This window comes from Vicia villosa, linkage group LG6 (assembly GCF_029867415.1).
Source record: "Vicia villosa cultivar HV-30 ecotype Madison, WI linkage group LG6, Vvil1.0, whole genome shotgun sequence".
NCBI lineage: Eukaryota > Viridiplantae > Streptophyta > Magnoliopsida > Fabales > Fabaceae > Vicia > Vicia villosa.
The window spans coordinates 114,413,669-114,428,736 of NC_081185.1; the positions used below are offsets into that span (position 1 = coordinate 114,413,669).

The 15,068-nt window shown below is 31.5% G+C and overlaps 1 protein-coding gene across 1 annotated transcript; it reads left to right on the plus strand.

The window, feature by feature from the left end:
- The first annotated feature begins 8,953 nt into the window (after positions 1-8,953).
- LOC131609656 (heavy metal-associated isoprenylated plant protein 39-like) lies at positions 8,954-11,006 on the plus strand. The gene is made up of 3 exons (XM_058881429.1): positions 8,954-9,159; positions 9,430-9,505; positions 10,220-11,006. The coding sequence occupies exons 1-3, from the start codon at positions 9,154-9,156 to the stop codon at positions 10,660-10,662; spliced, it is 525 nt and encodes a 174-aa protein (XP_058737412.1). The 5' UTR covers positions 8,954-9,153; the 3' UTR covers positions 10,663-11,006.
- The last annotated feature ends 4,062 nt before the right edge of the window (positions 11,007-15,068 follow it).

The following is a 15,068-nucleotide window of genomic DNA, read 5'->3' on the forward strand; positions in this document are numbered from 1 at the left end:
ATTTGAAAGAGAAGAAGACTTTGATCATTTGATTAAGTCTTGTTCATTATACAAACTTTATTTTTGCATAAATTATTGTTGTGTTACAAATTACTAAGTATCAAGGATTGTTTGATATTAGGTATGTTTACTTATCCTCCAGGATTATTAGAAATAAGGTTATAAGAAAAGAGATGATTGTTTTCTTTTCTTGTGGAACAAATTTCAAGAGGATTGTTCTTGATAACTTGGTTACAGTCTTGTTTGGGCAGATCTAACAATAAATCTTTGATGTTCTTTACTTTCGCACTTTACCACTTTCATCACCTATCCATTAACCAAGATAAAAGTGAACATCATCTCTAAAGATAAGAAAATTTCAACATACTTAATTCACCCCCTCTTAGGTGCACTTTGTACTAACATTAAATGTGGCAGCTACTTACAAATGTGCTAAATGTAGCTGCTGCTTACAAACACGAATGTTTCTACTTATAAATAAATTGTATAATATATTGTAATAAGATAATATACTTCTAAAGTAATATACTTCTAAATTGTTAAAATAATATATTGTAACGACAAGAACTGCTAAACTTATAATATACAAAATTAAACAATAATAACAACTTCTAAAATATCAAAATAACGTTGATCTAAGAAAAGTGGAAAATATTGTACTAAACATCATTGATATAATAAAAGTATAACTTGTGATTAATCAACTCCATTCACGGTAATGTTTCCACATCACTTTAATTTAGGGGAGCCTACATGATAACAAAAGTTAACTAACATCGAGATAAAGTAAATATAAGGATAATTCTTTTTCAAATACAAACTAAATTACCATAAAAAAATCGTGAAAATAAATGGATCCTTTTGTGTTTGTGGAGGATCATAAGCTGGAGGTGCTGGACAAGATACTTCATCAATCATTTGATTTGTAGATGTTTTTTCCTCAAATAATTAGGTAAAATTAAAAACAATGATAATACATATAAAACTAAATCAAGGATCTATACATCAACTTTAATATCTAATATACTCGATTGCATGAATTCCCTCTAGGTGGAACCCTTTTTTTTGTAGCATGTTGCATTTCAACCCAACTCTTAAATCGTTTCTGTCTCCTTAAGCCATGTCATTTCTTGATCCCTTTGGTTGCATAACATCACGACATTGAATTTTCATATTATCATTGTTATGACTATCATCATACCTAGGTTGTAGGTGAAGTTCCATGATTTTCTTACGCATGACTTCTACACTATCATCAACAAACTCGAGATACTTTTTATTGGGTTATGCCTAGGTCTCCACCCTAATGAATGTAGAGACAACTTGTCCAAGTTTTCATGTTGTAGATAACTTGGATCTCCTTCAACCTATTCCCCCTAGAATCTTGCATAATGCCACAACAAGCATATCATGTCCATCTTCTTAAAATATACTTCTTAGCAATAAATTTGACATTGTTCACTTCAAACACATTCATTGCATGTGAATGAAGTACACCAAATATTTAGAATTTTCTACAACTACAAGTAATGGAAGTTGAATCAATGTCAAATGATACATTCCCAGATCCTTCATGGTTGACCATAAAGAGTGAGACAAATTTCTCTCTACTATCTTTAAAGCTAAGAATAAGGTAAACACATATTGAAAAAGCTTAAATACTCTGCGTGTGTATACTTTTCCCATTTGTATTAGTATTGGAGACATCTCATATTTTGATCTTGCAAGATTATGTGAGGAATCATAATCAAAACTTAACTCATCTCCTCTCCTCTCCTCAAACTGGTTTCATACAAGATTTGAAGTGAGCATTAAGACTTTCACTAACTTTAGTACTTCACATGACAAGTGTGAATATTTTCTTCATATAGCACGAAGTCCCTTTTATTTTAATAACATAAACATATTTGATTTAATTATTTTCATGAATGTTATAGTTCTTCACCAAATCGGTTTAAGTTGCCTCAAATTATGTTTCACTATCAAAATTATACATGCATTTCTTAAAATCTCTTAAAAATAACTTCCACCCTTCATCAAATTCCCAAGGTGTTTGATTCCATTTTGCAACAAGTATTAGGTAGATAATACATGATGAGTCTCAGGTATCACTTTTACAAATGCCTTGACATTGCGGGATCTTTGGTTTTTTGTTGTTATATGCTTGTAAAAATGTATTAAACAACCATTTGAAGGAGTCAATTGTCTCATTATACAATAATGTTGCACCAAATATGACTGAACCTCTATAGTGGTTAAAAATAGAAAATAAAGCAGGTGGTCTATTGGCATGATTGGTACAATATGTTGTGTCCAATGACACATCGTCACCAAAATACCCATAGTCTAAAAACATATTTGCATCACACCAAAATACTCGTAGTCTAAAACCATATTTGCATCACACCATAAGATGTTTGTGATTTGTTCTTCTATATACATCTGATATGCATGGAAGGAAGATGGATTTTCTAACAATTATCGTTGAAAGTATTGAGAAAGACATCCTGCATCATCGTACACCATACTTATTTTCCTTCTTGCACTGAGAAAGTTTTTTATATCTATGTGTATATCCAAGATTAGAACTATGCCATGCATGTGTATGCTGTGTAAGAATATGGATATCTAAATGTATAGAATGGGGGGTTGAATATACCCTTTCCCAATCAGACAATTTTAAAAATAACTTTAGGTCCCATTTACGGAATCAAAGATTTTAACAAGACGAAAGCAAAACACAAAAACATAAGAGCTGGGAAGCATCTCAATGAATCAAAACATATGAAATAATACATGAGGTTACCATGAGCTTGATTGATTCTAGTACAAATCACTTACAAGACAATCCAATCTACTTTAGATAAATAGATTTAAAAACACTTTACTTGGATTTTCTAACAAAGCATAATTGACTTCAGGATGATTCAATAAGATTGATACACCATAGACCTAAGCTTATACATTAAATAACTATAAGCACAATCTAACCTTTATGGCATATAATCAATGCAATAATGCAATAGCATAATAATGAATACTAGAAAATTAAAGGAGATAAGGGAAGAGGAAAAAAGATACAAAAGATATATAATGGTTTAGCTACCGTCCTCACATTGCCTACTTCGCTCTTCAATGGTTTTGAAAACTATTGGAAAATAATCACAATCTTCCATTATTTGATAAGTTTGATTACAACAAACTATCACACGATAATCCCCCCATGTTGATGAAAACACTAAACTGCTAACAAAAACAATATCTTTAAAAGATCTTTATCCAATAACCTAGCTATACACAATAATTATGCTCCAAGTATTCATATGTGGCAATCCACCTTATTCCACCAATCTCTTATCTGAGCAATAGCCATAGCCAAGCAATGATTGGAAAACTCCCAACTTTTCTACGAGCAACTTTCTCCAATTCCACCAAACATGGATAACTTTCATCCCCTCCTTGCAGACAATTGATACTAGATCTCACCAAAGTCTTCCTTGGAGTATAACGGAAACTCTATTCTTGACGAATAAAAATAAACACCAAATGACATTCAAGAAACGATACATGCATGTTGAGTGCCAGAAAGTCGTTATTTTGTGTGTGTAAATAGTGGCACTTATCGATACTTTTTGTTAATACCGTTGAATAATTCCCCGTTTTGTGCATAAATACGTATACTTTGTGAATAGATATATTTTCATACACTTTTATACTTTTTGATAGTTTTCTACTATTTTTGTAGGTATTCTTGCGTATTTGGGCTATGAGCGATAAAGTGTCGAAGACACGGCTTCAAACGCGCGATTTTGAGCGGCGGAATTAATTCATTCGGCGGTTAAGGCTCAAAATAAGGATGATAAAAATCATCAATTTGGTCTCCATTCATTCATTATTAGATAGAGCATTGAATAAGCTTTCTAACGCTTCGAATCAGGCGCAAATCGGAGTTACGGTTCTCAAGTTATGGCCGAAATAGTGCAGAATTTTTGTGCTACTGGTGTCACTCGCCGGGCGAAGGATTAGGCTCGCCGGGCGAGCGCGACTGGCCCAAAAATGTGATTTGCTACTGCCTGGAGTCGCCGGGCGAACCATTTTAGTCGCCGGGCGAATCAGTGTCGGCAGAAAACGCAATAAAGTTGTTGGAAATCATTTTTTCAAGTATGGTTGGATATTTTAGAGCTCCAATCAATCCAATATCATTTTTTGAGTGGAATGATGCTAGAAAACACATTGGAGCTGTCAAATAGATGATCCGGGGTTGAATCCTTCACCAATAGGAGCCGACAAACCGGGAGATTTTTGGGTTTTTCTCCATTTCTTCTCTTTGTAGTTTCTTTTGTGAGTTTTGTTATGTATATACTTTGATCTCATGTATATTTGTTGACTATTATGTTATATAAAGCTTGCTTTCATATTTTTATGGATTATTGTCTTAGATTGTTGCTTTGTTGCTATGTGTTTCAATTGCTATAGAGATGTAGGGCTCTAATGCTTATCTAGGATGATTTTCTATTAACTTAATTGCAGAGATGGATTAGGTTGATAATCACTTAGTGTCAGTGCTTAATGCGTCTGAGTGGTCGTGTTTGTCTGAGAGATCGACATTTACGGGAAGCTCGGATTTCTCATGTGTTGTTTAGGTGTCTGAGAGATCGTCACTTAGATAATGTTGTGGGTTGTGTTGTTGACATGTGGTAATATTGATAGGTTACAAGTTGAGTATATTCGGTCAATAAGTTTAAGTTTGTGAAGAGTAGATTATATGCAATACTTGATAGTTTCTTCTCTCTAAAGAATGAATTCTTTTTGTGTTAATATTTACTTTTCCATTTTTTATCTTTAACAAATTCAATCCAAACTCATAACTATGGAAACTGTTGAACGGAAGTTCAATGCACTAGTCCCCGTGGAGACGATAATTTCCCGGATAAAAACTTCAAAATATTTTGTTGCTTGCCGCTTTACCGCTCCAACAATGCACCTATTACAACCAACAAACTTCACAAAAAAATTAGATATCCTAATGTACCATTAGTCTCACTCAACACTCAATCTTTAGAGATGAAGGCCCTCAATAATGGAACAAGACTAAGGATGAAGATGATGAACAGGGCCAGAGTATCTCACAAACAATCTACAAACACAAGATATTAGTCAAGGGTTTTAGATGAAGGTGAATGAAGAACTCACACACACACACACACACAAGGTTCTCTCAAGTTTCTAGATGAATGGGTCTTGACTTTGATTGTTATCAATAAAAATTGATTAATCATGAATAATACATCAAGATTAATTAACTCCCCATCTCTTATTTACTCAAACACAACAAAAAATTGCACAAGAACAAGATGCAACAAAAAAGGAGATTTAATTTGACATGAATTTATAATAAAAAAAGTTATTCTATTGAAGAAGAGAAATATTCATGGTGTAAGGATGAACACACTAAGAAGAGAAGACAAAATCACATTTTTGTCGCTATGGATTTTACCATAGATTTCATACTCTTGTTGCTTTCACCAAAAGAAAAAAAAAACAATTTAAATGAGAGATGGAAAATTGAATTTTAAAATACGTGATCCGAATCGAGAAGGATTTGTGATTCAAATCAATCTGGACAGACCCAAAAGGGGTGTTTTGAAAATTGTATGACTCAAATCATGATATGCATTTGATTTGAATCAAATGAGGTTATGCTCCGAATCATGTTCAACTTTTGATTCAAATCATTCTGTCCAGAGGAAAATTCCAATTTTCATAAGTGTGTGATTCGAATCGGGTATAACACATTATTCGAATCAAATACCATAACATCTAAATTTAAATGTTCTAACTTGTGATTTAAGCTACGCATGTTGAAATGACAAAATAGCAATTTCATGGGCTCAAAAAATAAAATACCAACAAGGATTAAGGGAATATAATTAATGAAATGTAGAGGGTTCTTAGTGGTACAAACTAATAGTAGGCAAAGCGATTACAATCAAATTGAAACAATAAAAGCGTACAAGCACATGAACAAAACGATATACAAATTACAAATACACAATCAATCAATAATCAAATTGACAAAAAAATAAAAACACACAAATGATTTTTAAAGCACATAATACATACCGAACAATAACTTTATACTTTTCAATGTGCTCATAAGTTGAAAAGTTGACTTCTGTCTTAATCTGAGTCATTAGCTAAATCAATTTCATATACTTGTACTTCAGTTACCTTTCTATGTGATGCTAGGATGTGTGTTGTTTATGGTAAATGTAAATGGTGATTATGATTTGATACAAATTCATGGATGACAAGATTTTCATTCTTCATTACAATATAAACCTTTGCTTTGCAATCCTTTATGTTCTTGACTCTACGGTTTCTAACAAAAAGACCTCTCTTGTCTGCCTTTCGTAGCCATTCCTTGCAACAAACAAACCTACACGATGATATAAATCCATGTTTTTTATTCTTGTTCACATAGCGCTTCCTAACACCAAAGCCCATACTTGAAAGGTGAAAAAGAAAAAGAAAAAGTGTTGAGAGATTAGAGAAGAAGATGTGCGATAAAAATGAAACTGAAATACGAAACATTTACATAAAAATGAGAAGGTGAAAAAGAAAGAATATAGGAGAGTAAAGATTATAGAAGACGAGAGAAGATGTATGTGGCAAAGAAGGTGAAATAATGTTATTAGAGATTTGAGAAGATCGGAACTGAAATTATATGTGTAAGGATGAGAAAATTGTTCGTAATCATAAGGCTAATGTATAATAGGTTTAATTTTGGGTTGGATGTGAGTTAAGTAAAATTTAGATTGTAACATAATGCGGTTTGATTCGGTTTGGTTCGGTTTACAAAATACAAACCACAAACCGAACCGAACCGTGCGGTTTTGTTAAAAAAGACCCAAACTAATCCGAATCAAATGCGGTTTTTTGCGGTTTCGGTTTGGTTTGGTTTCGCTTGCGGTTTTCTATTGGGTTGGTTTGGTTTTGAGCATCCCTACCATATATGGGCCAAAATTGATAAGTTGCATCCGATGAATCAACTTTCATACCAAGCATTGGCTTCCGATCAATGTTTGAAGATGTCATTTTCTTATCATACTCCTAAATAAAGAAACATGATAAAGGAATAAAATAATTTATTAGCATATTTAATAATATATTTAATATCACATATAACACAAAATCTAGCTTCTTAGTTTCTATTTGGAGAAAACAAAGTTTAATCACAAGAAAAACAATGGAACGATTTCCATGATTTCCTTGAGGAAAATAAATAACATGTGCCCTTTGTTACAAATCAATAAATAAGTTAGCTATTTTACACAAAACAGATAACAAAATTAAACAACCATAATAAGAGTAGGAGGCAGCAAAGTGTGACAATGATGACGATTGACGGCAAGACGATCAACAAGGAATATGGTGGCGATAATGGTGAGTGATTGACGACAACAATGATAATCAACAATATATGTGGCGACATTGATGATAACAATGAGCTGAAGTAACTACGATTAACGACGACGACGTTCAAAAATGAGTGTGATGTTGACAATGGTGGTACTCACCAGAAAAAGACACAGTTACTGAGTCATGTATTGTATGAAAATTGGAAACAAAGTTTAGAAAAAATAAATTTAATATTGGAGAGTGAAGGAAAGTTACTCTAATTTCCGCGTGAATGTTAGAAAATTCTGTTAAAAAAATAGGATAGAAAAAAATATATTAAAATTCGGAGGATTATTCTACTATATGTTGTCATATCATCATGGATAAATATATGTTATTTAATGTTTTTACCATGTGAGAATCATAGATTCCAAAATCCTTATAATATGGGGTAGCAAATCCTTCCCCATACTATAATATGTTGGGTTTTTTAGAATGTAAATATCATTGTATAAACAATAATTTATAGAAATCTGATTTGAAGTATATCCATCAATATATCAATGGTGTAGTAGGTCGAGGCAGAAGAAGCACATGAAATGCATTCCTTGATAATTTTGGAACACATGTACATGTTATAAACAACCGAAAAAGAAATTTGAGCAGGACACATGTACATGTTATAAACAACCGAAAAGAAATTTCACCAAGAAACATGTACATGTTATAAACAACCAACATTTCTTTTATGAATAAACAAGCAACATTACTATTCATACCTTCAATTCACCAACATAAAACAAACATTTCGGTCCATACCTAAATTCCTCCTCATCCTAACATTTTACAATACGTGAGGCAATTAATTATCTTAATTAAACCAAGGGAAAAAAAACACAACCACAACCACTAGTTTAAGCTTGTGGTAATGGTGGTGACACTTAACCAACTTGTCACACGCCCACACATCTTCGCGTCTCGTTTACGCGTCACTAGAAAATGATAGTTTTATTACCCTATTTCATTTTCAAGCGAAGAGAATTGATAATAGATAAGTAACTTATCTTAAATCAATCTCTATTATTATTATTATTATTATTATTATTATTATTATTATTATTATTATTATTATTAGCGTGTGTTTGAGAGTTTGGAGGGAGCGAGAGGAGGGACTAGGGAGGATTGAGTGGAAAAAATAAAAATATTTTAGTCGTGAGGATTTTTGAGAATTTGCTTTTATTCTTAAAAGCTAAAAATCTTTAATTTGTGAAAACTCGAAATTTGTATTGAAAGATGATTTTAAGGAGTTTTGAAGAGTTTATATAAATTTTTAAATATTTTTTATTTTCTTAAAATATTATGAAAATTAAAAATTCAAAAGTAATAAATAATCTTTTAACATTTTATTTAAAATTATTTTCTAAAAAAAATTAAATTTTTTTATATATTTTTTAAAATTTATATTTGGAAATCTCCCCTCTTTAAAGATAGTCTTCTTCTGTACATAATAGTACTAGTGCATGTTTTTTTTTCTCTCTCAACCTTTTTCATTCTCTCTCCTACTCTGCAAAACCCTTTTTCATTCTCATTTATCGGTATTAAAGTGTGTCCATATTTTTTCAACATTATTTGATTTCGTATACCACTCTCTCTTCTCTCTTATCACTTACCTTTTTTATTTTTCTTTCTAACTTCTCTCATTTTCAAGTTTCTCTTCTTCTCATCTTCATACATCCATATAGCAACACTAAAATGAAGGTATATGATTCCCACTTTTCCATACTTTTTATTATTCTTTCTTTCATTTTTCTATTTCCAAATATTTCACAAGAATCTTGATCACTTAGATTCTCCTTAAACTTTAATGTTTTTCTTTTTCTCTTTCTCTAATTACCCTGGTTTTCATGGTTTATGGGTTATATCTATGTGATCTTATGTAAATTAATATTGTTATTACTTGAGAATTATATATTTGAATTAGGACTAATTAAATAAGTGACTATATTATGTGATTTTATATGATTGCAGAAATTTGTGCTGAAATTAGATTTGGAAGATGATAAGGCAAAACAGAAAGCCTTGAAGACAGTTTCAACACTTTCAGGTACCAAATCATTATTCAAATGGTTGTGATACCTAAATTTTTTGTTTTTAAGAAAACCCAAATCAAAGGGAATGTTAGAAATTTTTGAGATCTGGTTGTGGGAGAATGAATTGATGGGTAACTAATTAGTGTGGTAGGTGATGAAAACTATATTGTTATTTTAATCAAATTAAATATTTTACCATGATTAATTTTTTTTTTTATTTGGATGAAGAAATATGCTAATTGTCTTTTACTTTTGATCTCTAATTATTATTTTTTTACTTAAATAGACAGTGACTTATCAGATAGCACATCATAAAAAAACAATTGTCCCATTGTTATATTAAAATGTTATTGAAATGAGTTTTCGTGATTCGAAAGGAACATGTTTGTTGCATCTACTTTCGTATATAAAAAAAATTGATTGATCTACTACACATCACAAATCACTATTTAAACATATAGTATATGATTCATATAATTTGGAGAAGAAAAATTTAATGCTGTCTATTTTGTTATCCTTTTTTGATGAAAAATTCTATGTTGTCTGTCGCATAGTCCTCTGAATTGATTTTGAGGTCGAACAAAACAGACTACTGCATTCAGCATAAAATATTATTACGATTAAATTGTGATTAAATAAAGTTTATTTATTTTGTCATGGTAAATTATTTATACAGGGTCTTCAAAAAATTTAGACTTACCGAATAAATCTTGTAATGATATATGTAGGGATTGATGCCATCACCATGGATATGAAGGAGAAGAAACTAACTGTGGTAGGAATTGTGGATCCAGTAAAAATAGTGAGCAAGCTTCGAAAATATTGGCAAGCGGATTTAATCTCGGTAGGACCGGCAAAGGAGCCAGAGAAGAAAGAAGAGGCGAAGAAAGAAGAACCGAAGAAAGAAGAAGAGAAGAAAGAAGAGGGAAAGAAGGAGGGGGAGAAGAAAGAAGAGGAAAAGAAGGAAGAACCGAAGAAAGAAGAAGAGAAGAAAGAAGAGGGAAAGAAAGAAGAAGAGAAGAAAGAAGAGGAGAAGAAGAAAGAGCCAGCACCAGCACCTGACCCTGTTTTAGAAATGGTGAAGGCTTATAGGGCTTATAACCCTCACATGACAACATATTATTATGTTCAAAGTATGGAAGAGAATCCCAATGCTTGTGTGATTTGCTAAATGGAAAGATATATGAGGAAGAGTTTCCAAACTTGTAAGGGAATCAAATTCTCTTTGATGAATTATATGTACATGTTTTGTATCAGGGTTTGTCGAAATAACTTCGACAAACTTACTCTGATACTAGACATGCAATATAAAGGAGAACTTCGCCAAGAAGAGAGAAACTCTCATTGTATATAATTTGGTGGTGATCTTCTTTTAAGTTGTTTTGAGCCATTAAGTAATGTGTAGAGAAGGAATAAAATTTTGAGGTATTCCATTTTGTTTTGAAATGATAATGTAATTGATACTGGTTCTCCCTTTAATAGTTGTATGAATATAATTACTAAATTATTTGTGTACTTTTTATTTAAAGTAAAAATTTTATTTGAGTTTCAATCTTAGTTGAACAATCTTTTATTAGACTTTATCTAGATTTTGGTTCAACATTGAAATCCTTTTAGGGTTGAATATTGAATCTCCTTTTAAAATATAATTAAGTGTTTTTTAGCCTATTGCATCAATACTATAATCGATCCGGATCGTCTGATCTGAAATCAATTGTCAACCACCCAATAAAATTGAGAAAGAAATATACATTTTTTGAAAATTTATAAAAATAGCACTCTTACTAAAATTTGAAAACTTTCTATTATTAGTTTGAGATTGTAAATTTGTAATGTCGACTATCAATTATGATTCAGGTCATGTATAGATTAACCGCAGTTTATTCATAAAATAAATAGATATTTCATTTGATCACAGTATGTTCTAGCTCGTTTTATACGCATTCAAAGACGTCTATATTAAAATATGTTTTTATAATGGTCATATTATGGGAGAATCTCAATCTCTATGGCACTCACTACCACTTGATGTGATAAAGAAAATGTATCTTTATACTATTATATGGAATTGTCATGTCCTTTGTCATGTGGGACATTGGTGGCTGAAAAGCAAGTTACCCCTATCACGTTGTTTAGTGAAACCTCAGGGTAGGACACAAACCTTATACCTTTTCCTTACATCTATGATGCAAAATATACATATCAAAAAGATAACTCACTCACTCACTCACACAGACCAATTATATGGTCCCATGCATTATTTCTCATATCTATATTGAATTATTGAATTTCTAAGGTCCCATTCAGTTATATTGGCCGGTCTTAGCTATCAATATCATCAACAAAATCATCATCATTCTTTTTTTTTTTTTCTAATGAACTTTCTGATGCATAGTGTTGGTTGGAAGCATATAGCTTATGGAATTTTCTGCTTATAGAATCATAATCATAATATTTTTGATTATTTTGAAGGTGTGGTTCATGCCTTATCTATCAGATCTATGCTTAATTTTTAATACATTAATTATTATTATTATTATTTAGTGGTGTACAATTAAAGTGAAATCCAGTTTTCATTCCTTTTCACTTTTATTTTATTCCATTAAGACAAAAAAGCTAAGCTACCACCTTAAACTTTTATAGGTGGAGGGTCATCTTAGCTTTGTATTTTATCTTAATTTAATACAATAGTGACAACCTCACAATTTGTACATGTACGTTACAAAGCAGCATTGCCATGTGATTAAATATTAATCTAACATTAATTTGTATTTTATTATTTAATATTTGAACTCTGTCCAGAGCTTTCACATGCTCATTGCTCTCATTAATAATATATTAAGGAAATTTAATTAAAAATATTTTTTATATTTATATTTTATTTGTTTGCATGCTAATTAATTAAGATGGTTTAGGTAGAAAGAAAGTGAAGTAGTAGAAGTGTTGATGATGATGATGACAATGTTATGGATGATATTGGTACGTAGATGGATTTGACTAATGACAGGGTTGATGTTTTGGACGGTGAGTGGATGATAAATCATCGTCATTCACTTCATTGCATGTCCTTTCAACAATGTAAACAAAAGTCCCATAAATAATGGAAAAAAATAAGATTCCAACATTTTTCTGCAGGAAATTCAATATATTCACATTTAAAAATTACAATAGGCAAAAAGTTACTAATTCTGAAAAAAATAACTGTTCATTTTTACGGCAGGGGAATCTCTATGAGTTTCAAACATTAAATTTTTTTTTAATGTTTCTCATATTCCATAAATTTTAGCCACACTCTACAAAATTACAAATTCTCATATTGGAGAAATTACCCTGCAACCCCAAAATTATATCTCATACCCACAATTATATCTGATACCCTCAAAGTGTATGAAAAGATTAAAATATTCAATTTAAACATTTAAATATTTTACAAAATTTAAAGGAGAGTATTGAAATTAGGGGTGGTCCGCCCAGCTCCGTCATATGCCCGCAAAAAAAAAAAAAAAGAGTGGGGCGCGCAGACAAGTCTGTAAATTGAAATAGACATAAAAACCTAGTCCGTCATGCCAAACTGGCGGATTGGCGGGCGGCGGGCTTGCCTGCTTATTTTTTTGTTTTTTATTTTTTCATTTTTTAATAGATTGTTTTATATTTTAATTAGATTTTTCACATTATTTTTATAACCATTTTTTATAAAGCATTTTTTTAAACAAATTTTACTTAAAAATATTGCATATATTCATAAATAAATGTATAAAATGAAACCATCAAGAATTAGAATTAGTAGAATTAACTTAGCGGATTTTGACGGAGAGGCGGGTTTTGGCGGGGAGGGCTATGGCGAACGACGGGCTTGAAATGTCAACCCAATCCGCCATTTTTTGGCGATATTGAAAATTTGGAGGCGATTATCGGAAATTTTACAAAATAGTAAAAGTTTCCGGTGATTTTAAGAAAATTTTCAGTAGAAATTCATGAAAATTTTAGGAATTTCCGAGATTTGTTACCGGAAATTTCAAACTTTTCGGTGTTTTCTAAGGCAATTGTATCAGTGATTATGAAATTTTCGGTAGTTCAATTTTATTTTTTTTAAAAAATACCGAAAATTTCAGAATTTTTAATAGTTCATTTTCTTAAAAACATACCATAAATTATGAAGATTATGCAATCCTAATAAACATAATCGGAGACTATATCCTATGAATTATTTTATTGTATCATGGTGTAGTTCATTGCGTTAGCTTTCCAACGCTTCGAACGGTGCATCAATCGGAGTCCGGAAACTCAAGTTATGACCTTTACAAAAATCTATTCAAAAATTGGAAGCTGCTCAGGTCGACGCATAAAATCCTCAGATCGATGCATGGATTTTTCTGTCCCCCTCGGGTTTGCTCAGGTCGACCCATGAGTCGACTCATGCTGGTCTTCAAATTGACGAACACTTTCTTCAGGTCGACACATGCTGAAGAAAACCAGATTTTCTGCCTTTTTAGGTTGCTCAGGTCGACCCTGCCTATTCTATAGGTCGACTCATGATGCGTAAAAACCAAAAAATCACCATTTTCCTTCCTCATTCACCTCATACAACAACTACTAACTCTCATACAATTTATACATCAATTAACAATAATTTAGCACACATATAAGGTTCCTAAACATGTTTCTAACCATGGGTCATTCATACAACACATTGAACATGAACAAATCACAAAATCTCATGAAATCCACCAAACCCTAACATTTTATAAACATGAACTTGAGAGAAATAGATATCATACACAATCATATACACAACATTATTCCATCATATAAACCTCTATCAATTCCACCAAATGCTCCACAAATCATTCATCAACAACCTAAAGATTGCAATTCTCACACAAACATGGATATTCAATTATGAAGTCCAATCTCTACCATGCCCATCATCATGCCAACCCTTAGAGAGTAAGAACCTCACTCTTACCTTAGCAAAAGCTTCATCTTCTTCAATGGAGTCCTTCCTCTTCATGCCATAACTTTCCTCTTTCTTCCCTTCTTTCTCTTCTTTCTCTTTGTCTAAATGAGAGTTATGTCTCTAAAACCCTAATATCTTTCTTTTCTTAATTGGGCTTAACCCACAATCCAATCTCATATTCTACCATTTAGGCCCAATTCATAATATTCCTCTAATTACTCAATTAAGCCAAATAACACACATAAATAAATAATCACATAACATAACGAATATTATTTCCAATAATATTCCACAACTACAATCGATCCATAACACAAATAATATCAACTCGCAATTATATTTTTCCGACTAATCTGACCATAACTTAACTACTCAAATCAACACATTAATCCAATTACGCCTTTGAATAATACCGATAAATTCCGGCTTCCACTAATTCCAACGAATAAATCCTTGATTAATTTAATTAAATAATTAATTAAATTTGGGGCATTACATGGAGGAATACTATGAGGATTTTCTACGTGCTTGCACATTCGTCACACTTAAAAGGAATCAGGCGACCGATTTGTTCCGAGTGTTTCTTGACTGCACTACAGGAAATGATAAACTCTACACAT

Bases quoted from the DNA above. Each gene is read 5' to 3' on its own strand.
- LOC131609656 (XM_058881429.1), top strand. The intron at 9,506-10,219 runs GTACCAAATCAT...TGATATATGTAG, and splicing joins GACAGTTTCAACACTTTCAG to GGATTGATGCCATCACCATG.